The sequence below is a fragment of the Jatropha curcas genome, chromosome 11, assembly GCF_041381405.1.
Source record: "Jatropha curcas cultivar XTBG-Jc1 chromosome 11, XTBG_Jcur_1.0, whole genome shotgun sequence".
NCBI lineage: Eukaryota > Viridiplantae > Streptophyta > Magnoliopsida > Malpighiales > Euphorbiaceae > Jatropha > Jatropha curcas.
This window is the reverse complement of record NC_143161.1, coordinates 5426491-5451551: the sequence shown is the minus strand read 5'-3', so window position 1 is coordinate 5451551 and position 25061 is coordinate 5426491. Positions and strand designations below refer to the sequence as shown.

Sequence of the window (25061 nt, the reverse complement as noted above, 5' to 3'; positions counted from 1 at the left end):
AAAAGTTGTTTTTTTAATTTTTTTGTTTTCTATTTATTTTTTAGGAATTTATTTAGCAAATTTCATCATTTAATTATTTTTTGTTTTGCACATTTCAATAGGTTAATTTTATGAGTGAAGTTTGCATGGAATGCAATTCTCATGATTTATCAAAAAAAAAAAAAAAAAAATCAGAAACACTAAATTGTGAAAGGAATTAAAAGTAATAAAAGAAAATAACAATTTTATTACATATTACAGAAATTAGTGTCATGTAAATACTAAAAACCACAAAAGGCTGATAATTAATAAACATATGAAGAAATGCAATTAAGGGCTAAAGCATTCCAAAAGCATTGATAATGAAGCATCAAAACTGGGAACTAACACGAGTGAGTTGACTCGCTTAACTCGGCCAGAACGACTGGATAACAAAGTAAGGGAGCTTCCTGCTGCTGGGTGAGGATCACTAGTACTAGTAGGGCTCGACCCACTTGACCAAATGGTTCGACCCTTTTCACGTAACTTCGCTAACTCACTGCTCCACTTATCAACAGACCCAGACCCGGACATGATTTCAGACAAACAAAAATATCTTCTCCAACTAAAACGACAAAGACAGTTTGAGATATTTCAACCCTGTTCAGTGGTTTATATTTTCTTTGATGCTTTGGGTTTTATAGGATATGGGATGGTTCTGAAATCTGGTTTTCGCTTTTTGAGAGAATCTGGTTTTTGGTTTTGGTGGGTAAAGTTTACGGCGCACACATTTTATGTTTGATATTATATTAGATGTAATTATGTAAAATATCTATGTGCCTGAAAAAATAACAATAATAATAATTGCATTGCAAAATTATAATATTTAGCTTTTGAATTGCATTGCAATAATAATAATCTGGTTATAGAGCTTTTGAATTTTTTTGGGAAATTTATATTTTTTAAAGCAAAATATGTTAATAGCATTGCAAAATTATAACAAACATATAAGATTACCCATGAGTAATTTTAGATTAACTCATTTTATTTTATTGTATTTTTTATTTTAATATTTAGTGTGAAAATGTTATTCAAAGTAAAATTCAGTAACGATTTTAAATTTTTGGGTTTCAATAGAAATTATCGAAGAAGGATATGAGTAATTAATCCACATTTTTTTTAGTGGAGTTAAGATAATGGACCGTGAATTGAAATTTATGGAAAAAAATTGGATGAAATATGAAAAGGTCATTTTTATCTTATTTTTTAAAATTTTTTAACTTTTAAATCTATCTTTTATGGGATAGACTAACTAAAGAATAGGAAATTAATTTATCTAAAATATGAGTCTCAGAGCATGAGCCAACAACATATATTAAACAGAAATCTTCAATTATTGCAATTTTCCAATTGATGAGATTGGCAAAATTAATTGTTATAATATGATACAGCAATATATAATAACACCTTGAACTTCAAACTAAATGGAACTTTTTATTAGAAATTTTTTTACACAGAAAATTTAAAAAGAAAAAATATATAACATTGTTCAAGCACTAAAGCAATCAACAATCGTTGAAATTGAAGCCTCAGAATAAGCCAATCCAGATGATTTGAGTCTTATGCCCCGAACGAAAGTAGCCAAGGACTTGACCATACTTCCTTCCTCGGTTCGAACCACATGGCTAGACTCAGGATTAGTAGGGGTCGAGCCAGTGGACCAAATGGTCTGACCCTTTTGACGTAGCTTGGCATGCTCAGCAGTCCAAATATCCACAAGAGCAGACATATTGCAAAAATCTTCTTGATTTGAACAAAAGGAAAAGGGGAGTGAAAATGTAGTTTAGATATTTATTTGAAGTTTTTGGGCAGTTGATATTTGTGGAGAGGTGAAGTGAAAGAGCTTGTTTATATATGAGTAATGAAAGCTGCTGGTTGTTTTTTGTTGTTAATGAAAACAAACAGAGGCGCACACAATTCTTCCGGGCCACCGGGCCACCACCAGGAAGGAATACCGCAGCTGGGTTTGTGGTTATCAACAATACTGACTGACCGTCTGTTTCGTTTACAATAAAGTTGATGGCATTTGGATTTGTTTTCTTCCTACAAAAATATCTTAGCAATTTTTCTTTATTTTAGCGGTTTAGCAAATACAATTTTTTTTTAATCTAAAATTTTTATAAAATATGGACATTAAATTTTTTGTAAAAAATTACTATTTTATCTCTATATTTTGCTTTTATTACACTATTTTGATTTTCTGTTAAAAACAGAGAGACGTTAAGGACGAAATTTTCATAAAATATGGCATTAGATATAAAAATATTGGTTTCTGCATCGTGAGATAAATATTTAACTTCTGAATGATTCATATAATTACATACAGATTATGAAATAAATATTTAATCCCATGCTATATGAACAACTCGCATGCCACCTGCAATGCGCTAGGGATGTTGGCGATCTGAGTTGCATAACGACTGTCTGGAGAAACCATTGCTTCACCACCAACCAATCCGACTTTTGCACCAATTTGGCACCCTTAAACAGAATGTGTTTTGTGAAATGTTAATTTGAAAACCCTTTTCAAGTCAACAACGATATCGTCACCTCGTCACAGGCTGTCCCGGCTGGAGCACTCAGAATGTTTGTCAACAAGAGTTCAGTTTGAAGTCCTTGAAGTTGGTGTGTCCCTTGCAGGATTGGAGTCTGTCCTCTGGCCCCAGAAGTCTGCAATTCCTCGAAAGGAAGGCATTGGACAAATGGAGAACACCAGATGCACATAACCAATTGATTGCAGTTCTCACACAAAAGAGGAAGAGAGATCCTGAAACCAAATGGATATGGCCTTCTCAGGCGATAAGTCCAGCAGCTTATTCTCCAGCAAGGAATATGTTCCGACCCGAGTCTAGCCATTCATTATCATGAGCATTTGCACTACAGCAGGATGCTCAGACACGCTCAAGAAATTCAAGATCACTGCTTTTGTTTAGAATGCAGACCACACAAGTTCAGATCCACGGTGTCCAACCTTCATACATATTGCACAGATTATCTATACTCATAGCTTGCTTAATCAGATAATCCACTTGCTCTCCAATACTAATTTCTCTGAGAAGTAAAAATATCTCTGTTAGAGGGGGATGAGGAAATGGAAAATGGGATAATTTGACTAATAAAAAATTTGACTGTGTAAAAAAATTTCAGAGTCAAGTAGATTACCTATTTTCAGCAATATCTCGACCATCTATTTTCATCTCAACTCGCCTAAGAACGGACATGGCATAAGCATTTTTACCTACAGGTAACCAAAGATTACAAAAATGACTTCAAAGTCCTACACCAATCCTATATGTTATATTAGAAAAAAGAAAAAACAAGTAACAAAAGTTATCAGTTAGTGCAGTACATGCACTGACTAATTACCAGCTCAGATACTAGTTTAGATGCACATAGCATAAACAAGTAGACAATACCTCTGGCCATCCGATTACCAATGTGTGAATTAGGATTAGCTTCAAAATTTTCATCTTCAATATTTACTTTGCTTAATGAGGATATGCCATCTCCTTTATCGTCAAATTTCACCTTTGAATTACTCTCATTTGGAGGCTGGAAAGATTCAGCATATGCAGTTAAGGCTTCACTAGGTGATGCCACAGCTTTCAGGCGTTCATTATTATTGTTCAGCTCCTCACATCTAGATACCGATTGACCAGATAGTGAAATTTCCTGGTAATGAGTTTGTGAAGAGTGAGAAGAATTTAGATAATCTGACACAACACTGTTATTAGATTCATGCAGAAATTGTCCAATTACTTCTGCTCGATCGCTGAAGCCATCTGGAAAACTTGCTTCATCTAATGTAATTTCAGATTCTGAGCTGCCACTGCATATACTATCTGGTGGAGAAATCCATCCTTTATCTTGCAAGGAGAATCCAGTATCACCAAGGAAATCTTTAGTGCTCTCACTGTCTGATCTGGAGAGACTCTCTCTTCCTTTGTCTTCAAATACATCAGGACCATCATCAAGATCTGTCCTTGACAAACTAATTCCCTGGGATTTTACATCCTGACTTCCTGCTAGTCCTTCAAGAGCCTGCCAGAAATAAAATAACAAAGCGAGAGAGAGAGAGAGAGAGAGAGAGAGAGACAGTATATTAGGCAGCAATTCTCAAATTATAGTCACAGAAAATGTGCTAATCTAAGACCTTACCTTGTGGAGATTGCCAGCGTGGAGACTTGCGGTTCGTGCAAGCCTCGTCAGTATCGAATATAGTCCCTTCACAGATGATGTAAGTGATGGTACCAGAGGCTTAAATGTCTGAATAGCCTCCCTAATTCTCAAACAGTATGACTGGTATATGGCTTGTCCATGGATTGGAGATACTTCCATCTTGGTCTCTTTTTCCCTGGTCAATGCATCTGTCATAGCAGTGACATCCTTTGACAATACTGATTCAAGTGGAAGAAGAATAGCATTTGCCTGCCGAAAAACAGATATTATGAACTCATTCATATGATAGTGGCAGTAGAGCATATACCTAGATAAACAAAAGGTTTCATGAACATAATCTGATCTTATGAAATAAATTGAAACACTACATATGCAGAAAGATCGACTTTAATACAGAAGAATGCAATCTAGAAACTAAAAATCAAGCAGATAGGCATAAAAAACCTTCGAAAGATCCCCCATAAGAGAATGATGTACAGCAGCAGCTTCCTTTCCCAGGGTATGAACATCATGCAGATCTTCAGTTATTGCAAGAACCTACATAATGAGCAACAAATATAAAACAGAAGAGACCATGAGAATTTGAGAAAGAGTGCAGAAAGGGAAAGACAAAAAGACTGTCAGTTAAGAAAGTGGCACATATAGAAAATGAATATTGGTGTTTGTATAAGGAAATTAATGTAAGATCACCTCCTATAAATTAGACAGAGCAATAGAAGAAAATAAGGCCATGTTGTGTAGACATTAATTCTCTTGTTACAGTTGTTCAAGATGTAACGGTAACAATGTTGATAAGCATCTGTATCATGATGTCTAACAAAAGGAGAGCAGAGAAAGAGGATCAAAGTTTTAATTGAGCGAGTTAAATTCAGGTCACAAGCTTACCAACAGATACTTGACTCCTATACTGCTACTCATGCATTCCATTATTCTCACTTCATTGTCTATATCTAAAAACAAAGCATACATGCTTTCTTTAATAGCAAAACTTCAGGGACATGCTATTGCTTTTAGGAAGGCTTTGGATATCTAATTAGCCCAAGCAAGCAAGGCAAGGCAAAATTGAGCTGTGGTGATGCTTTGGCAGTGTTCCAACTTAGGTTGTCTTTTCATTCCAATTTCTCCTTTAGTACTTGTTCCATTTTAAGCAACGTTAATTTTGCATGATTTTACCAGAAGATGACTTCAGGTGCTAAATCTGATTTGCTCCATGGAACAAAGCATATCTAACGATGGCAAAAAGAGGGCCTAGGTCACTTGAGGTCACCTCTTCATATAAAAGAAGACCAGAAAATGTAGTGAATTCCCTGAGGATGATGCCTCAGTGTTTTTTGGACTGCGAACAAAAAAAGAAGACAAAAAGAAGAAAAAAGAAGATTGATGACAAATATTTAAGGTTTAATACCTCATCAAGCATGGTACCAGATTCAGAAGTCAAAGCAGTTTGGCCCCTTGAAACACGGCCAAAGGCAGATAGAGCAACACTAGCTTCATATGCACAGTCTCTCATTGCAAGAACAGTGCTTTGTAGCTCACCTGCAAAAGACAAAGACCAGCACATCCAACTGATATTATCCAGAAATAATTTTGCATATTTTGGAGAGCAAAGGAGATTTAGTAAGTGAAAAAAATGAGATGGAATGGATTGGTCCATAGTTTCTGGTGTCAAATGGTTCTCAATCAACCGTTTTGTCCTTAAGCTCTTATTGTTCAATTACTCACTTCTTTTTGATAGAGATACAAAAACCTATTCTTTAAGCCTTACATACTAGCTTGAAGTTTTAAGTTGAGTAGTTCTTTGGTGTGGTATCATAGGCTACTTGACTAAAAGGTCCAAAATCCTGCATGCCCATACATTGTTAATTAAATCTCTGTAAGTATAACTGTGAGCTATGCTAATGCTTCAATAATGACATCACAAAGGGGTTTTCTGGTTATATAAAAACCTATGCTTAGGCCTTGACCTATAAGCTTGAGCCTTTAGGTTGTTGGTCCTTAACCTCTTTTGTTCTTTCTTTTTCTGCATAATTTGTCTTAGGTGTTCTCACATACTGTTGCCATACCAGTGCTTCCACCCCTAGTATCTTACCCATAAATTATATGCATATGCACATATTAACATGGATGATTATTATAATAAACAAAAGGACATTATAACCTGAAGCTGACTTGGCTTTAAGAGATGCAATGCATAGTTCATTAGTTGCAGAATACAAGCCATTTGACGCAGCTTCCATACTGCTTTGTGCAATCTTCCATTCTTGCTCAGTGCCTATGACAAGGTCCAAAAATATATATATATATATATATATATATTCACCAGTCATAAGAAAGTTCCACTAGCATAAAGGAGTTCATACAATTGGGTCACATGGGAAACTCACGTGTAAAAGAGTGGTAGGTAACCTCCAATTTTGTTAATGCATTCAAGTATGCTTGCTGCCATGTCCTGCCATCGCCACTGGTCCTTAGAGGATAAGTCTCTCCTGGGATCCGAAAAATCCCATCTCTTGATGCTTCAAACTCTAGTATTGACATGCAAACTTTGACAATGTTTGAAGCAGTTTCTCTAGCTTCCCATAGCAATTTCCGTCTCCTAATCAGATGGTCATGAAACTCGGGAGGAATTCCTGAAGTTTTATTCGACATGTTTCCAGTCATGCTGGAAGTTGGACCTCCACAAGCCCATCCCATTGCTCTCTCAAGCTGCCCTTCAGCCACAACAGAATTTCGTTCACACGCTTGCAGGCAGTCCATTGACCTAGCCATTTGTGTTATGGAAGATTGTATACCTTCGAGCAGTTTAGGTCTGCTGAGGTTTAAGATAATGGAATGCAAGTTATCATCATGAGCAAGAAAGTTCTGAAATATAGCTCTGCTCTTGTTTGAAGGGCTCAATGCATCATGCATCCACTCTAATTGCACAATCTCTAGGCCAGTCTTGTGAAGAGCCTCTTTGAGTTCATTTACCTGTCTTTTCATGATAGAAGCTGCTGATCTCACTGCTCTTGCAGTTTCATGCGCATTGCAGTACTCTTCGAGCATAAGCTGAACCTTCCTGACAGCACCAACATCCTTTCTCAGTTGGTCAACAGAAAGTTCCTTTGCCGCCTCTGTCAATTGTTTAAAATTCTCAGTTTCTTTGTCTAACCAAGCTAAAAAGGTGGAAGCAACTCGTTCCTTCAGGTACCGTCCCATGTATTCTTGAAGTTGAGCTTCAAGTTTTTTCTTCACAACATTGAAGAGCTGGTCAAATCCTAAATTTTGATCCACAGATGAAGCAACATCATGTATGCATGAATCAAGAAAAGAATCCATGACGCATACTTTCCAAATAAAATAAGACTGGTTGTCCAATAAGCCACCAAACTTCCAGATAGAATCAGATACAGAGTACCCTGAACTCATAAGATCTGCTAAATTAGAAATCTCTTCAGAATGAGAAATAACACAACCACCAAAAGTTGATAATACTTTATCCACAGAAGCCAATTCAGAGAAGGGTTTAACAAGTAAGGACAACAGTGCTTTACTTCCTAAAATATTTGGCTCTCCTACCTCTTTAGTACTAATCAGAGATTCAAAATGGCATTCAGAAGAAATCAAGACATGTTTAATGTCAGCTTCTCTCTTTATGAGAGAAGTTGTCCGCATCTCCCTTTCATTCCATGTTTGATGTAGTTGGTCCAACTGTGCCCTGCAAGCTTCTTCTTGGGAAGCAAGCTCCTCTGCCTCTTCCCAGGACAGATGATCCCTACCCTTTACAGTAGCTTCCTCGAGAGCCAATTGTTGCTCAGTAATGAGGCCAACCTTAACAAAGTAGTTCTTTTCAAGTTCAACCAAGGACGCCCTCTCCAATTCAACCTCCAATAGCTGCTCTAACGCTGTATCAATGGACCCCCGGATTTGTGAGATGAATCCAAATGCATCCATAACTTCTGAATTCAATGAAACAGCAGACCTCATCACTTCCAGCAAAGCAACTTCAGTCATTTGCTCAATCAAACTCTTACAGGAAAGCAAAGAGGTTTTAAATATGAAAGCCCAGTTCTTTTCAGGATAAGTTTGTGGGTGGCTTGCATCTGTATCCACACTAGCCATGTCCCAACCAAAAAATTGCTGCAATTCACTAACAAACCCAGCTACGAGTATGCATTTCTCTACTTGCTCTTCAAACTCAGAGAAAATAGTTCCAAATCTATTGTTTTCATTTCTTCCTCCAGCAGAATTATTGAATATGTCAAGAACCCTGTGCTTAACCTCATTGTACAATGAGTTTACTGCTACATTTAAAACAAATAGCACCTTCTCCTTCTTGTCTTCATGCTCCCCTGGCAACCCAGCCTCCCTTGTCATATCGAACTTTGAAGGCCCCAATTGGTTAAAAGAACTAGAATCTTCTTTCCTTGCAAGACCAGCAGACTGCATGTACTTAACAAAAGCAGAAAGAAGACGATCCTTAGCTTTTGATTCAGTCTCCAAGCCGATAGAGCTCTCTAGCTCTACACTCTCTGCTTCAATTTTCTGTATCTCTATTGCATATTTCTCCAGTCTAAGACAAAGATCATCATGACTATGTTTGACAGAATCAAGATTATCTCCTTGTACTTTTGCAGTAAGTTCAGCAGCTTGTCTTCTGGCAACAGAGAGAATATCAGAGGACACAGCATTTGCAGAGAGTTGGAACACTTGTGCCCAGCCATGTAATGCACTAGTTGTAAGGTAGTTTAAAGGTAAAATTCTCTGTAAAGCCAAAGAATATACTTGGATCCCAGTTACCGCAGATGAAAGTCCCTGATCTAGCTCAGCAATGAGCTGAGAAACCTCCCTATCTATTTCCTGGCATTGTGCTTGTGTGGGCTCAGGAACTATGGTCAATGGAACTCCTGCCACCTGAACAGCCGACGTAAGAGACAAGGCATCAGCTATATTGCTCAGCTTTATGCAGGTATTTATTTCTGGAAGTAGGTTTCTTCGCAGAGCATCAAGGATCCTTCCATGTTGTTCCATCCACGTTGCAGCTTCTTGAGCCATCTCAACTACCCTAGCCTTTGCTTGAGTAAATTCTCGAGCCTGAATTTCAAATGATGCACGAATTTTCTCTGAATTACAAGTCGCTTCAGCAACAACTGACTTGGCAGATGTTTCATGCAGAAGAAGGCTGGATCGCTCTTGGTCAGCTCGATAAAAAAGAGCAGAGGCAAGTTCATATTGATTTAAAACATCGGCAAACCTCTGGAATATGCATTCTCAGTTAGAAGAAACTTATAATTAAGGACAAGCTAAGATCTTTCACAAAAACATTATAGGCAGTAACCTTTCATACCTCAAGAGCCGATTCAACGGCAGGTAAGGTGGATAACAAGAGATCATGATGTTCCTGAGCAAAATTAGAAGACATCAGGAATTATTCATGCATTTACATAATTTTCAGATTAACACGATTTAATAGTAACTAACAAAATCAGTGCATGAAAAGTCTAAGATAGCACGCAGGACAAAATGCCAATTAACGTGATAGACTCTGAAACATCCAGACTGAACATGAATTACAAATAAACCAATATTTTTACGAAAAGTCTAAGATAGAAGACATCAGGAATTATTCATGCATTTACATAATTTTCAGATTGACACGATTTAATAGTATCTAACAAAATCAGTGCATGAAAAGTCTAAGATAGCATGCAGGACAAAATGCAAATTAACGTGATAGACTCTGAAACATCCAGACAGAACATAAATTACAAATAAACCAATATTTTTACGAAAACATCATGTAAAATTAAGTAAATTTATGTAAATTAGACATGAGTACCTGTATCAAGAAAACTAAAGGACAGTAAGAAACCAACAGATAATTTGCACTTCAAATACACTAATCTCAAAAAATTATAGATATTGTCCTTTGAACAGAACGCCTATACAGCTATACAAGAGTCTACGGTGATTAAATACCTGTAAAGGGACACGAATTTCTTGCACCCGAGATGAAAATAAACTCAAACTAACAGCCAATTCCATGCCTTTCCTTTCTTCACCACCAATTGCTGCATCATCATGAAAATCCCCTCGTGTCCATTCTACAAGTGGATCCCAAACAAACACCTCTAGTAACATCAAGAGTATGTCCTTGTTTTTCCTCAAAATGCCAACAACTGCTTCGCAGTTTGCTCTGAAGGTACCTTCGACTCCAGTCAATCCCAAAGCAGCTTCAATCATCTGAGTAAGGCGGAATGGAACAATTTCGGGAATCTTTAGTCTTTGACCTTTATCAAAGCAAATGTTGTAATCAATATGTACAATATCCCCACTGCAGACATCCACCAGAATGTTATCCAAATGTCTATCCCCCAGACCAAGAATGTGGCCCACCATACTCATGGCTGCAACACTTCCAGAATACCTACAAGTGAAGAATGAATGTTTAATCCTGAATGGGATAGGGATACATGCAATGCATTACAAACACAGAAGGGGAAAGAGTATCACTGCAATAGACATAATTTATGATCAAAGTTTAAATTCAACTCCTTTAAATCCTTTTTTCTCCATCTGCCAATTTTGCTATAATAACCACCTTCCAACAATTGATCTGCTAAAGCCAGATACCTAGTGAAAGAAAGACTTGATAGGCTATCAAATTCAGTACAACCATGCAACCAAAATTTGGTCGAGTGTACTTTTCAGGTTTCCTTCTTTCATTTATTCATTCCATGAAGCAACAGCAGATCTTTATGAATAACTAGCATTATCATTTTGTTCGCCAAATTTTGCAATTTATATATGTTAAACATAACTGTCAAGCAACAACATAAGAAACAAATATAGCTAAAAGATTGTATGAGTAATAGTGACATATAAAAGAGGAGCTAAAGGAAAGATAATAAGAGATGAACTGAGACTAAGGTAAGCAATGATTGCATTCATGCAAGCTAACTGGTGTATTGCACAGGCCTCTCTGCCTAGAAAGCTCAAGTGCGAAGCACAAACAAGAGACCTGTGAGATCAGTTCCAGTTCCTTAGAAAATACCTTTTCAGTTTTGAGCTGAATGCTTTGAACCCTTCACTAGCACACCAAAGTTCTTGATGGAGCAGCTGTCTGGGAACCTCCTTCATCAAATCCAGAAGAACTTTACGCTTGACTTCATGAGGCCAGTCTCTACGTGAAATTACTCTCCTTATGCCTTTCTCTTTAAGTGCTGGTATGATTTTACCGTAAAACATATCACTTGGTCGAGGAACAGGTGGTGGAATGGAATTTTTTGAATTGTTTTGACCCATTGCTGAGAGCTGGGCCAGTTGCACACGGTTTTGCCAAGACTTAAAGACACTGTATATACTTATCACATTGTCCACCCACTGGATCAGACCAGCCTGACCACTGATTGGAGTCACAGAATAGTAGCGTATAGCAAGCAAATGCTTACGAGTTGCAAAAGATGAATGCATTAAACCATTTATAGCTTGAAGAAGCTGCATGATTCTAGCATCAAGGCGCAGATCTTCTCGTCCTTTCAAAAGATAAGTGTACTTCTCACCATCTGAACCATGTATAACAAGTTTCTTTGGTTTTGTTTTGGTTGATAAGATAGTCACTTGTTCAGAAAAAGAAGCTATTGTAACAATTCCCTGAAGAGTAGTGTTCAGACCTCCATCAGATTCAGATAATGTGAGTTGCTTCTCAAGGCCAGGCATTGGAACATCAGAAGATGACAACAAAGCCAGTTGGGGTGCAACTTCCCCTAACAATATTGATGACTTCCTCTGATAGGATGCTAATGATGCAGCAATATCATCAAATGGCCGCCACACATCTCCAAGTGCAGCAGCAGAAGATGGAGGAGTCTTAAATGTCAAAATGGCCGACTTCAGTTGTTCTTTGTATTCCTCATAAAACCATAGTTCATGAGGAGTTTGAGGTTTACGAGAAGTTGAAGCCAGGCGGCGTTCCAAGGCCACTACAATCGGAGCCATCATGGCTGAGTACTTAGCAGCATTTATCCTATTCTTCTCAGTCTGATTTAAAGTGGCATTCTCTGCAATTCGTGCAGCTTCCTCTTTCAGCACATTTATGCGTCTTACTACATCTGGAAGAAAAATTAATTCAGATAGATCTTAGTGCATAGAACAATAATCAGCAAGTAGCAGAAACTCAAAATCATTGTGCTCCTAAAAGGTAAAGTATTTGGAGAGTATGCCTAATCTGTTCCAACAGAAAAATATGCTATATAAGAACAATGCTAGTCTATATGCATAATGCTGATTGAATGGTTATTTCTTGTGTAAACCTTCAGGGTCCAACTGCCACATAATGGTTCATTCTAAATTGAGGTTTGGAAGTTGTACGCTATTATTCATGGACCATATTAGGAACTATGTTAGGGGCCCCATTTTATTGCTATTGCAAGTAGCAGATGTTGGACCAAGATTAGGAGTCATATGTGGCCCATGTATGTAGCTACTCGTTAATAGAGTTTTCTTTGGGTCCAAAATTGATTTTGGGGAATACTCAAATTTCAAGCTTTTTGCAAAATCAGTTTCAGGCTCATAGAAAACTATATGCCGAGTAGCTATATCCATTAGGTCAATAAATATATTCCTAATTTTGGCCCAAAATCTGGTACTTGCAATAGGAATTCCAAATGGGCACTAAGTAAATGATAAAACACAGATTTTGCATATCCCAAACGTGAATCACAAAAAGTATAGTTTAAAAGTTGGCAACATGAATAACAGAAATCTCAATATTATGATCTCCACTTACCTGCATGAAGATCTTGAAGTGTGCTGAGCCAGAGTTCCTCCCAAAGAACAGTAACATTTTCAAGTTCATTTATCATGAGTTGAACATCTTGAACTAATCTTGGATATAGCTCCCACTGCATATTACAGGATTGTGATTTAATTTTATCAAATTCTATTAAATCAACCCTTGGCAAATAATGGTTTATATGCAGCAAAATCGGGATGACCAAGAATGTAGTTTAGCAGTCTAAGTAAAAAAACCAAAGTAAAATAACAATTAAGGAAAGATGCTTCAAAAATTATCATAAAAACATTCGGCACATACAGCAGCAATAATAATTATCAGCAGACTGTTTATTTCACAGAAGTTTGTTCTTGAACTGATAATTTCTCAAGACCCTTATCAGCCAAATGTAAAATACTCCCCACTCTAACATTGGATTCACTTGGCTTCCAAACCTTAAAGGCTGTGAATAAAGGATAAAATTATATTCTCATACAAGTAAACTTATTATGCAGTCAAATTGGATCCCGGAAGCATGCATTGAGTACAATGGTGAAAGCACCCTGAAACATACATGGTAACTTGCTTCAGATTTTCCAGGTGACAACCAAAAGGCATAGCATCAAGCAATTAAGATGTTATATGGAATAAGTATAGGTGTCTCCAAATAGGATTTCACTAGAGTCAAAGGAAAAGTTAAGCGAAGAAAACCAATTTATTTTAAATCATCAAATCGATATTAATAAAAATTTTAGATGCACCTAAACGCACTGCAGTAAATAGCTATTTGACAAACAAAATTTCCATTACCAAACAACTCAAAATGTGTTGAAGCTCCTCTGAAGGTTGCTCCTCATTAGCTTTTACATCAACTAGTGTTGGGTACACGATGGACCAAGGAGATTGTTTAGCCAGCATCATTAGTAAGCCTTCCAATTGCTTTCGAACGAGTTGCTCGGGATGAGAACTTAAGCGTGCAAACAACTGGGGAGTGACTTCCTACCAAAAGCAGAGGAAGAATATATAAGTTATTGCGTCAACCCAAAAATAAGGGATAAAGAAAAGTTGAAAATATGACATATCTTTCTTTGTTAAAAATATGGAATATCTTTTTTTTTGTGTCTGTGTGGTGTGTGTGTTTGAAAGAATAAGAGAAGGAGAGAACTTCTCACCTGCCATGGAAAAAGAGGAATTGTTGAAAGAGCAGGTTCAATTGTATCTTTCAGTTCAACTCCATAATTAAGGAAAATGTGTAGTACATATAAGGTAGCCCTCAAAATATAGCTGCCAGTTTTTTGTTTCAGTGACTCACACCCAGAGCCAGCCAACTGACAATCAGAAAGTTTTGCAGATGAATATGTAAGGTACTTCATGAAACCATGAGCTGCATATCCAAAGAGAGACACTCTTCTCCTCCTCAAAGACCACCAAACATTAACTAAATCATCAAGTGGAGATAAAAGATCTTTTTCTTCTAGGCCAGCTTTAGCACATAGTAAGACTTGCAACTGTGATGCTACAGTAACAGAAAGGGGCTTACCATCTGCACCAGGTGCCCCAGCAGCAGCTTCAATTATATCCACTGCTTGCTGCACCAAAGCCTCTACAGGGTTCTTACTTCTGGAATGTTGCACAGCATTAGGCCAAAGTTTCGACTCTTCCCCCTCTATATTTAAAGCATCGCATTCATTCTGAAAAAGTTGCAAAATCACATGCTGCACTCTCTTCATCTCATCTTCAGTCAACCTGAATCTTTCAGGCATAATTTCCGGAAGAAGTAGAGAAGAGAAAGAACATGAGTGGAGGACAGTTTCACGTGGGCCAAATAAAGAGTCTCTAGCCTGACTGAAGCACCAAGATGCATAAGAAATCCATGATTTGCCCATTGTGGAGCAAAGCTGTGCAGATAATTTTGTAGCTGTACCCACAATTTCCTCAATAACAACGCCTAGACTTGATTTACTGCTTAAGTTCCCAACATTGACCGATGATCCATCTCCACTAAGCAAAGAAATATCATCACCAATAAAATCCACTTGCATTTTGTGGACAACATTTTCCAAATTCAGATCTGGATAATCCCTTCTCAACCAACCTGAAAGTTTCAAGCATGCCTTGGCCTTCAAAATATTGTCATCTGAATCAGATATTGCAGATGAAGAAGAAATCATGCAAGGATGAATAAATGACCAAAGATTTGCAAAAGCATCTTCAAACTTGTTCTCAGCATACAAGAGCAAGCAGTTCTCATATTGCAAATTTGACAATAAGAAATCACAATTTCTCTGCTCAGAACAACTTAACACATGGCTACTGAGATAGTTGTTCAGACGATTTGCCAACATTAGGTTTCCCTGTTTACGGGCTAAACTGGATAAACTCATGCAGAGCCTTAGAGTGACTGCAGAAGTGGGAAAATTGGTTCGATAAACCCGAAGAATTTTTAACCATGGATTACAATCTTGATGAACTCTGTTCATAACAGACTGCACTGACTTGATGTAAGAACTTAATATTGATTGATGCTGCTTGGATTTCACCGCATGACCCATAAGATTGTGACATTCTTCAAACACAAAGATGCAATGCAACTGACTAGCAAGTGGCGGTGCTTCTGTTAATGAATCAAGTGGTAAAACTGACAATATTTCCTCTAACATCGACTTGGCCTTGTGGATTTCATGTGGCACCTTGTCTACTTTCCCTTCAAGAAGGCACAGCATTGCCTGTAAAAGCATTTGCTCACTTCTCTGCAAGGCCAGTCTAGGATCAAGTGTGAGTTCAGAGCTACTTTTAGGGGTCAAATCCAGGCATGCCCAAGCTGCCTGAAAATCACCTTCATCAAAGCGTGCCAAGGCATGAATTGAGTTGATTTCATTGCCCGCTGTTGTCAAAGCCCCAGAATAACTCCTTCCGGCATGTTTAGAACGGAGTGTCTGTAACTCTTGTAACCAAGACTCTAGTGACCTCCAATCAGATACAGCAGTATAACTCTCAATAATACGTGCAATAGCAAATTGTACACCATCAGAACCCATAGAGCTGAGTGACTCCTCATTTTGTAACAAGTGAGTGAAGTGAGCAGCGGCTCTTTCATACTCGCCTTCAGCCTGATATACCAGACCAGTGATCCATGAAAAAGGGTCAGATACTCCACTTTGAGTCGGAGACTGGTTCTCATCCACAAGCAAGGAAGAAAATGTCATTAAAGCCCATTGTTGTAAACCAACCAAAGCCTCTGGTTCATGACTTTTACAAAGAGCTAATGCCATGTGCCGTAAAACCCTCAAAATGTCTCCAGAAAATCTCTCCCTGATATTATGAAGATTCTCAGACACCTGTGGCCTGGACTTGTCCTTGAAAGACGAAGCTAAAAGATTCTTTAGCTCCTGCAAACGCATACTACAATATTGAATTGTAGCATCATGACATTGCAATGCTAAACCAGCATTCATCATTGGTTCACGTATGCGAGAAAACCACTCCTCGCAAACCTTCTTGTTTGCTCGAAAGAACAAGGAACTCTGGCGTGTGGCAGAGGGTAAAATAGCTGATCCTTCATATGCATTGTATACATTCTTTTTTAGGGCTTCAACAAATTCCAATAACAACCTCATTGGCAACAAATGAGCACCAGAAGAGCCGATTATACTCAGGTTTCCATCATTCTGCTCAATGTCAAGCTGTAGCACATGTGCAATGTCCAAAAGCATTCTTTCCAATGCTGCAAATGTTTGAGTAGGCCCACCAAGATTAGTTCGAAGGCGTGTTGAAATACAATATCTAGCTGCTTCATGTATAGCCCACCAAGCACCAGCCAAATTATTAACAGAGCAAATTCTTTCCAGAATATCTTCATCCACTTTTATGTCCATCCATAGGGCATTGGCACCAAATTTTCGTGTTTCCTCAAGTTGACATAGGAGAAGGTCCTTTGGACTCTGACGGCTGTGGATGAGCCGTTGGATCCAAGAAGAAAGTGGCACCTTCCATCTTTGGGATATGTAACTCAAAATGGAAACAAGTTGCTGAGAATGAAGTTGTCGAAGCTGCTTCAGGGCAAATGCTTGCTTCCAGTGCAAATTAGAACTGTTACCTATTATAAGAGCAGTTGACCTAGATTTGGTGAATGTTCCTCGAGCATGTAAACCACACACATGCATTGCTGTAGGTATGACATGGGAAAGAAGTCTAACAAATGCATTTTTTATTTCAATGTCTGGATCACCAAGTTTTTCTGTGACCACTTCAGCTACGGGATAGAAAAACACGGGATCTATGAGCCTTGCTTGAAAAAGCAGCTCCAAAACTAAAGCCACATGCGACCTTACTTTTGGTTCCCTATCAAATGCAGCATCAAGTACCGAGAAAATAATATTTCCAACACTACCAATATATCCAAATGCTTCATAAAAAAAAGTTTTCACATTTGAATTCTCATAAATAGGAATAAGATTCTCAGAGAATCTTTGGATCCATTCCAGGGCTACTACCTTAACTGCAAGAGGAGAAAGAACATGTAGAGATTTAACAAGAATCACAGCATATTTTCTCAGATGCTCAACAATAACAGTATCATACACATCCGTGAAGCTGTCATTACCAATTTTTTCATCAGCAACATCTGCAGAAGCTTTATTGCTAGTCTGATTTCTCATGCAGCACATGGTCAAGAACTCAATTGCACTTACCCTGTCCATCGTCTTGATAACATTCACTTGCAACTCCACATTGGCCTGAAAAGGTAGATCAAAAGGATCCAATTTCTCAGCAAGAAAGGATGCCAACTTTTCTGACCTATTAAGGTAAATTGCAGCTATATCTGGTTGGCTAATCAAATTGTTTATCCCGTCCGTGGAAACACAAGTTAACAGAACTTTCAAATCAAATTTCATCAATGCAAACAGCTCAACTTTTGAATAGGGTTTAGAACCTGTAACACTTTTAACCTCATCTCCAAGATTCAGAGTTCTTTTTAGTATGTCTCTTAACACCTCCAGCTCTTCGATCAACATTGTCATTGCCTGTTGAACAACTTCATCATTTCCATGTTGGAGCAAGAAAACATAAGTGGCAGCAGAGCTTCCAGCTACCAAATGATTTGGATGCAAACGCAGCTGAGAGATTGGAGCATCAAATTGTATTATTTTCTGTACCGATGATGAAAGGAGGCCAAGTTTTTGAAGAGATAATAACTGAAGATTGGTTTTTAAAACCCCATGAACTTGAAAGGAGGTGATTTTATCAACTCCAGTTTGGACGCTGCTATTCATTTCCAGGCTTTGAAATAAGATGTCAACTGCAAGTGGATAGAAAGTAGAAAACCTTTCACATAATATTTCTGCCAATAGAGTCAAGCATCTCCATGAATCCCCAATCCATTTTGACCACCCAAACTTCCTTCCAACCAGAGATAAGCAATCCAACAGTCGAGGAAGCATTTTGCTAAGAGATTCACTAATTTGTACAAGTAGATTCATTTCCAGCAACCCAGAAGCAGTAGACTGCAATACAGTTGAAAAACAAGAAAGCAATGCGAGCAATCTTCGAAATTGTGATGGTGTTCCATGACTGCCATCCTGCAGCAACACATCCATGTCACCCAAGAACTTCGATAACAATCCCAGAGAAAATTGCAGATTTCCCACCCAATGTTTCTGAAATTGCAAAAAACTATCCAAAATAATTCTTCTATCAGATTCTGCAAGATCTGGTACCAACACCCAACCAAGGAGCACATCAACAATGTCAAGAAAATGAGGTTGGAAAATTCGAGAAAACTTCAAAGAAATTAAAGATAAAACACCCAGAAGCCGGTGTAATAAATTCAAGGAGGTTCTCTCATCCTCCAGAAGTTCTTGGCATGCCTTGAGGATAGGCAAGACATATCTCTCAATAGCCACAACCTCTCCAACACCAATAAACTCCCGTAGCGCTTCCACTGCAAGTTCTGTGGTTCCATCACCAGCACTAACATTGCTAAGCAACGGCAAAGCCCAGCCAATAAACCGATCAACCAGACTTCCAAGCATAACATGGTTCTGCCTTCCTTTTGATCCAATAAGGATTGAGCAAAGCACAGCACAGAGAGCTCCATATGTAGTAGCTGCAGCCTGCCTTACTGCATATGACCTGAATCAGAGTTTCATTACAAATTATATTGAGCTTTCTATTCCAATTGGATGAATTAGAACTAATAATCCTCTTCGTATACGAAACACTCCAAGTGGTCAATTGAGAATGTGAGAAAGCATGTAAACTTATCAGATAAAATCTAGCTCTCCAGTTCAACAAACAGAGTATCACTTGCAAAATTTAACCAAATTTAGCATTATCAATGCTGCCTTAAAAAAATTAAGAAAAGATAATAACTAACTTATACGTGTACTTCTCAAGACAATTCAAGTGAACAACAATAATGGAGCGATTAATAACTTTTATCTTTGAATTAAGAGAGAATTAATTGGAAAATAATTATAATAACAGTAAAATTAGCCGTAATTCATAATAAATACATATTGCTACAGCGGAAAAGAAAGGCATACTTATCGGAGAGGAGCTGAGAGAATCCCTGGGAAAGGAAAGAAGCAGAGTGAGCCACAAGGAGAGAATTAGGAGGGAAGAGAATCGCACGGTGGAGCGAGTTAATGGCAGCAAGTCGAGACGAGTCGTCATCGTCTGAGTTAGTTGTTTTTGTGGTTGCGGGCGCAGTTGTTGAGGCGGCGGCGGTGGCAGAGGCAGTTGCTGAAGAAGAGGCGGAAGCGGAGTCGTCAGTGGGGAGAGCAACAGAAAGAAGTGCAGCGAGTTGGTGTTGTTGATGGTGGAGTCCTTGCATCATTGCTATGGATTTGCATCTCCTTCTACTCTGTTTAATTCCTCTCTGTATTGCATCAGAGCTTTGCTTCCATTCTGTTTGCTGCTTCGCCTGCTTTCTTGTGTTCTTGTCAAGCGTATTGCCGGAAAACAAAGTTTTGAAGAAACTTGGTTTTATATGTTTTTCTCTTTTATTTTTTAAATTCAGAATCTTAAAGACAAAATACTTTTAAATTCCAATAATGAATATGTCTCCAACTTAAAATTCATTATATATAAAACTTTCTTGTAAATCATAAATTGTGATTAGCAATAAATATTGCAATTTAATATAAATTAACAAATTATTAATTTGAGATGAATTATAAAAATATAATTCATTTATCAATAAATTTTCATATTTTGTATGTCAAATTAAATCTAAACTTTATGTCTAAAATAAATATATACTAATAATTTTAAAAAATATTCGTATAAATGGATTATTCATTGGGAGGATATCAAAAAGATTATTAATGGTATCTTTTTTAAGAATGTTAATAAATTTTAAAATCCACTTCAACGGTCTAGGGAATAATTGCATTAAAGTGAATTTTCCTTGAATAACATTTATTCAACTTAATTTTTTTTTTTAACTATCATCTATGTAAATCTAATTTTTTATATTGATTTAGTTATATTTAATGTTCAAGAATTAAATACTTAGAATTAAAATATAATCATTATGTCATATAACATTATTTTATCAATTATGATAGGATCGAATTTTCCACTCCAATAAGAGATGTCAATAATTTTAATTTAGTATATTTTTTTTTTTGGAAGTAAAACAAACTAATTTCATTCAGTCGAATAAGTTATTTTGATGACGTGTATTATATAAATATGAACAGGATAAAATGGAGAGAAAAATGTATATTGTTATAGCTATATATGTAAACTCTAGTTGGTTATTATATATTCATTAATATAACAAATGATTTTAAAAATTTCCTTCAATTTTTTTTTTCCCACATAAAGCATTTCAAAAATTTTTCCTGCTTATATTTTACTTTACATTGTTATTAATTTTATCAGAAAGGAACTAAAAACAAGGGATTTATATTATTCAGCTATTTATTTCTCAACAAGACACCAAATGTTGACTTCTTGTTGAACGACAATGGAAAAAACAATCAAGAACACAAACCATCGGAGAAATTAGATTTCACTCTGCGTTTGGTTGGATATTACTCTTCAATCTCTTAGACTAATAGACTAGTTTTGCGAAAATGGGGAATGAGAAATGTTAAAAGAAAATGCAGATTGATTGTGTAATAATATAAAATTCAAGTTCTTATTTTAACCCAGAAATAGAACCAGCATTGTGAAACCTCATTTCTCTGTACAAAATAAAAGTCAATCAAGAAGGAAACCAGAAATCAAATCCACTCCTCTCAATTATTGTTACTTGTCCAAAAATAAAAAGCATCAATCTGTTTCACTCTGTTTCTTCACTTTCTATCAATCCAAACATTTTATCATTAATACGATCCCATGTGAGAACACCAAGATAACAAATTCTCTCTGCCTATCTGCACATTCTGTCATCAGTCCATGGCACCAAACTTTCTCCAGGAAAGCTCCATTTACTCTCATCAAGGTCACTAGCATGAAGCTTTAGGATAATAAGTTAGGAGTTATTCTAAACTAAGAAGCTAACCAAGACAATAAATCAAAATCATACCCCGACAAGAAAAACACATCTTCATTTTCAGAAAATTAGCAGAGAGTAATTAAACCATAAAGACAATGATACAAAATGCAGATGGTGCACATATGACATCCAATACAAAATCGGAGAAGAGCAAGAGGAAAACAAGCTGACAGATGATAAAACTATCAATTAGTCTAAAACATTTAATATGATAACAAATTTCAAATGCAAGAACTAGATTCTACTGAATTTGACAAGTATGGGCACAGAAGTTGTTCAAGAGCTTCAGAAGGAGAAATGCTAAAAACAAGCAACTTGGCCAACCACCAATTGGAACATAAGATGAATATTGCTTTTCTACACTAAAATGTTTTCAACTCTATGGATGATAGAATAAATGTTTCCTCAGATTTTTAAATAGTGCCCATTTCTTCATCCTCACAATTTCTAAGACCCAGCTCAACGAAACACATCCCCTTCACCACGATTTGCCAAATAAAGCTCAAACAGTATACCAAGAAAGCTTCCACCCATTAAAAAGCCAGAGTTATTTTTCAAACAACCTGAACATAACCTAACTCCATATACTAAAGAAACCTGTAGGAGCTTGTTTCATATAAATGAGCTCGACAAAATTTCATGAAATTCATTGAAAAGTTCACATTTTCATGTTTGATATAAATGAAAGTTCATTCAGAAATCTACATCCACAAAATTGGTTTACGCATGCTTGAACCAAATTCTATCAAAATTGATAGAATGTGCAAATGAACTCTAAACTTAACAAGGGTATAAGGCACTAAGATTATATTCTCAGTAAAATCTATCAAAGCCAGCTACTTAAATTTATTTACACATGAATTCGAAATGAAATTCGTGTGGATTAGTCCAATTTGCAGCATGAGGTAGCGAGAAATCAAGCAAATTAACACATGAAAAAAAGGGTAACAAAAAGCAACCAAAAGATTAATCATCCATGGAACACATTTCCTACACCATATTCTGTTTTTTTTTTGGTTCACCAATTATAGCACAAACAGCATACTAAGAAAGCTTCAACCCATTAAAGGCCAGAGCTATTCGCAATTCAAACAACCTGAAAACAACCCAACTCCATATACTAAAGAAACCCATAACAAAAGCAACCAAAGATGAATCATCCATCTAAGGACAATATTACAGTTTTCAGAAAATATATTGAACATAAATGAAACTAAAAATAAAAAATAAAAAATAAAACACCAAAGAAACTAACATCTCAATACCAAACTATAATCAATATTGTTCCAATCGTTGTTTACTCGAAGTATATCCATACAACCCTTGATCCTATGTGAGAATCGAACAGACAAATATCACGGTCAAAATTGGACTAAAACACAATATGACTATCCTAGCGATTAACCTATCAACTCGCAAAAGGACACAACGAATAATTTAGAAAACCTTGAACTTCCGTTTTAAGCGACAGCGATTGGTTGCTGCTTCCGAGGCTCGATATTCTTCTTCTTTGTTGATTTACCATCGTCGAGGAAATCTTCGATGTTGTAAATGACGGTGATGTACAGGGAGCAACTAGGGCAGCGGGCGATTTCTTCGCCGAGGCGAAGATCCTCCTTGGTGATTTGAAATAAGTCGCCGCAAGGGCACGGGTATGTGTAAGCTTGTAGCCCCTCGTTCCATTCCATGTCCTCTATCTCCACATCGTCGTAAGACATCGTTTTCGAGCTCTTTCGTCGAAACGGATTCTTGCCTCTTTCTCTGTATGCTTTGGATTTGGAGATAGGAGAGAGGAGGTGAGGTCGGCTACGAGCTGCAATTGAGTTAATAAACGAGTCGAATGAATCGATTCTATTTATTAGTGGTGTATTATACGTTAAGACTCTTTTATATTTTAAAATATTATAAAATTTTAATGGTATTCAATTTATATTTTTACAGAGTTTATTAAAATCTTATGATATTCAATTCAAATTCTTATAAAATCCATAAAAATTTGATAGTATTCAATTATGATTTTTTAAGAGTCAATTATGATGGTATTCTTATAAAGTCCAATTATAACTTTTTAAAAGTTTATACAAATCCGATGATATTCAAAAAATTACTGATGTAGAAATATTTTATAAAATTTTTGATTTCGTTGGATCTTAAAGTATTAGGTATGAATAAAATAGTCATTCGCAAATTTAAATTATCTCCAAACTCAAAGATTTCAAAAATCTTTTAAAATCTAGCAGAGTATGAATCCTTAATAAGGATGAGAGTGGAGCGAGTTCCCGCAAAATTTAAACTACTTGCATAGATACCCGTTTTAAATTTTACTATTTATATTCATTCTAAATCCATTTAAATACTCATTTAAGTGTAGTATTCAAACTTGTTTAAGTTCTACCACTCGTATATGTGTAAAACTCTCGTTTAAAGTACTTTTGAAAGTGGTAGCGTACTGACGAATCTTAAACTACATGAATTCAAACTTATTTAAAATACATTTTTATTAATAATGGATAGAATGCCTACAGGTACCCACTACCAAGCTTGTTTAATATAACAGTTGATGAGTAGCGGGTATCTAAATATTTATATTTATATCCTACCTGTATCTATTATGGATAGTAATTTCTCTATTCATATCCGTTACAGTAGTAATTTAACTGTCCATATCTATTTCAAACTCATTTATAACTATTTATATCCTCTTTAAATGAATCGGAGCGAAAAGAAGTGGGTGCCATAAAATTTTTGTACCACTTTCATCCCTTTCCTTAAAGTGTGAATTAATATATTAATTATTAGATTAGTTTTGAATTAATTCATTTGCTGAAAATTTGATATTTTGATAAAAATTAATATTAACGCGGTTGCTTCATAATTAATTTAATTATTTTTTGTAAGTTTTATGGGATGATTTCAATTTGATAATGATTAATCCAATAAAAAAATTGAAAAAGCTCTGAAATAGTTGAAGAATACAATCTATCATTATTGTGGTCGGACCGCTTGGCTCCATGAGCTGCAAACGATAGGCCGTGCATCAGGGCTGTCTCAATATGCATCGCCTCCTTGCGCGAGCTATATATATATACCTGTTATTTTCTGATGTGACAGTTGTTGGCTTTTGCAGATCTTTCATCGTCGTGGATGGTAAGGTTTTAACTAAGAAAAAAAAAAAAAAAAACGATTTCAGAAAAAATGACACAAGTTACTTTTTGATCCTTTATTACTTTTTAGTTTTTTAATTGAGCCCAAAACTTTTTAATTTATTTAATTATGTTTGAAATTAATTTTTATTGAATATATAAAATTCATTCTAATTTCATTACAGTCAATTAAAATCTATGAAAAAAAGTCTCACAAATTCCATAAAATTCTATGTATAATTCTAAGAAATTTGTGAAAATATTAAGAATACTTTAATTCTATCAAACTCAATTTTTTTTAAAAAAATTTTACACAATCCTAGTCCAATGCAATGCTTTAAGCTCTATTTGCCTAAAAAAAAATAAATAAATAATGCGAGAAATAAAAATAAAATTAACATGCCTTACTCATTGTCGTTTGAGACTTTGAGTTAAAAAAAAACTGTACTTGCCAGGCTTA

General features: G+C 36.2%; 2 protein-coding genes across 6 annotated transcripts; both read right to left on the bottom strand.

Annotated features, from left to right (window-relative positions):
- Window positions 1–2238: 2238 nt before the first annotated feature.
- Window positions 2239–19924, bottom strand: LOC105631693 (uncharacterized). 4 transcript variants are annotated; one of them, XM_089716088.1, is made up of 16 exons: window positions 19495–19924; window positions 14122–19081; window positions 13760–13948; window positions 12965–13079; window positions 11231–12287; window positions 10156–10603; window positions 9524–9577; window positions 6582–9432; window positions 6356–6469; window positions 5603–5733; window positions 4642–4734; window positions 4177–4446; window positions 3778–4059; window positions 3435–3690; window positions 3181–3256; window positions 2239–3069 (listed from the first exon to the last, which is right to left on the bottom strand). In XM_089716088.1, exons 1-16 carry the CDS (start codon window positions 19785–19787, stop codon window positions 2970–2972), a joined length of 11289 nt encoding a protein of 3762 aa, XP_089572214.1. In that variant the 5' UTR covers window positions 19788–19924; the 3' UTR covers window positions 2239–2969. The 4 variants fall into 4 exon arrangements, with proteins under 4 accessions (XP_089572214.1, XP_089572215.1, XP_089572216.1 ...); XM_089716089.1 differs by having other exon boundaries at window positions 3435–4059; window positions 14122–17447; window positions 17553–19081; XM_089716090.1 differs by having other exon boundaries at window positions 3435–4059; window positions 14122–17045; window positions 17553–19081.
- Window positions 19925–21071: 1147 nt separating this feature from the next.
- Window positions 21072–23306, bottom strand: LOC105631683 (diphthamide biosynthesis protein 3). Of its 2 annotated transcripts, none has more exons than XM_037641725.2 (2): window positions 22905–23306; window positions 21072–21408 (listed from the first exon to the last, which is right to left on the bottom strand). In XM_037641725.2, the coding sequence occupies exon 1, from the start codon at window positions 23174–23176 to the stop codon at window positions 22919–22921; it is 258 nt and encodes an 85-aa protein (XP_037497653.1). In that variant the 5' UTR covers window positions 23177–23306; the 3' UTR covers window positions 21072–21408; window positions 22905–22918. The 2 variants fall into 2 exon arrangements, with proteins under 2 accessions (XP_037497653.1, XP_012069250.1); XM_012213860.4 differs by having other exon boundaries at window positions 21072–21419; window positions 22905–23305.
- Between the last annotated feature and the right edge of the window lie 1755 nt (window positions 23307–25061).

Excerpts from the sequence above, each read along its gene's own strand:
- LOC105631693 (XM_089716087.1), bottom strand. The coding sequence starts at position 19,787 with ATGATGCAAGGACTCCACCATCAACAACACCAACTCGCTGCACTTCTT. Across the intron at positions 13,949-14,121 it reads TTCCTCTTTTTCCATGGCAG|GAAGTCACTCCCCAGTTGTT; the intron begins GTGAGAAGTTCT and ends TGCTTTTGGTAG. Across the intron at positions 6,470-6,581 it reads TACCTACCACTCTTTTACAC|GCACTGAGCAAGAATGGAAG; the intron begins GTGAGTTTCCCA and ends ACCTTGTCATAG.
- LOC105631683 (XM_037641725.2), bottom strand. The coding sequence starts at position 23,176 with ATGTCTTACGACGATGTGGAGATAGAGGACATGGAATGGAACGAGGGG.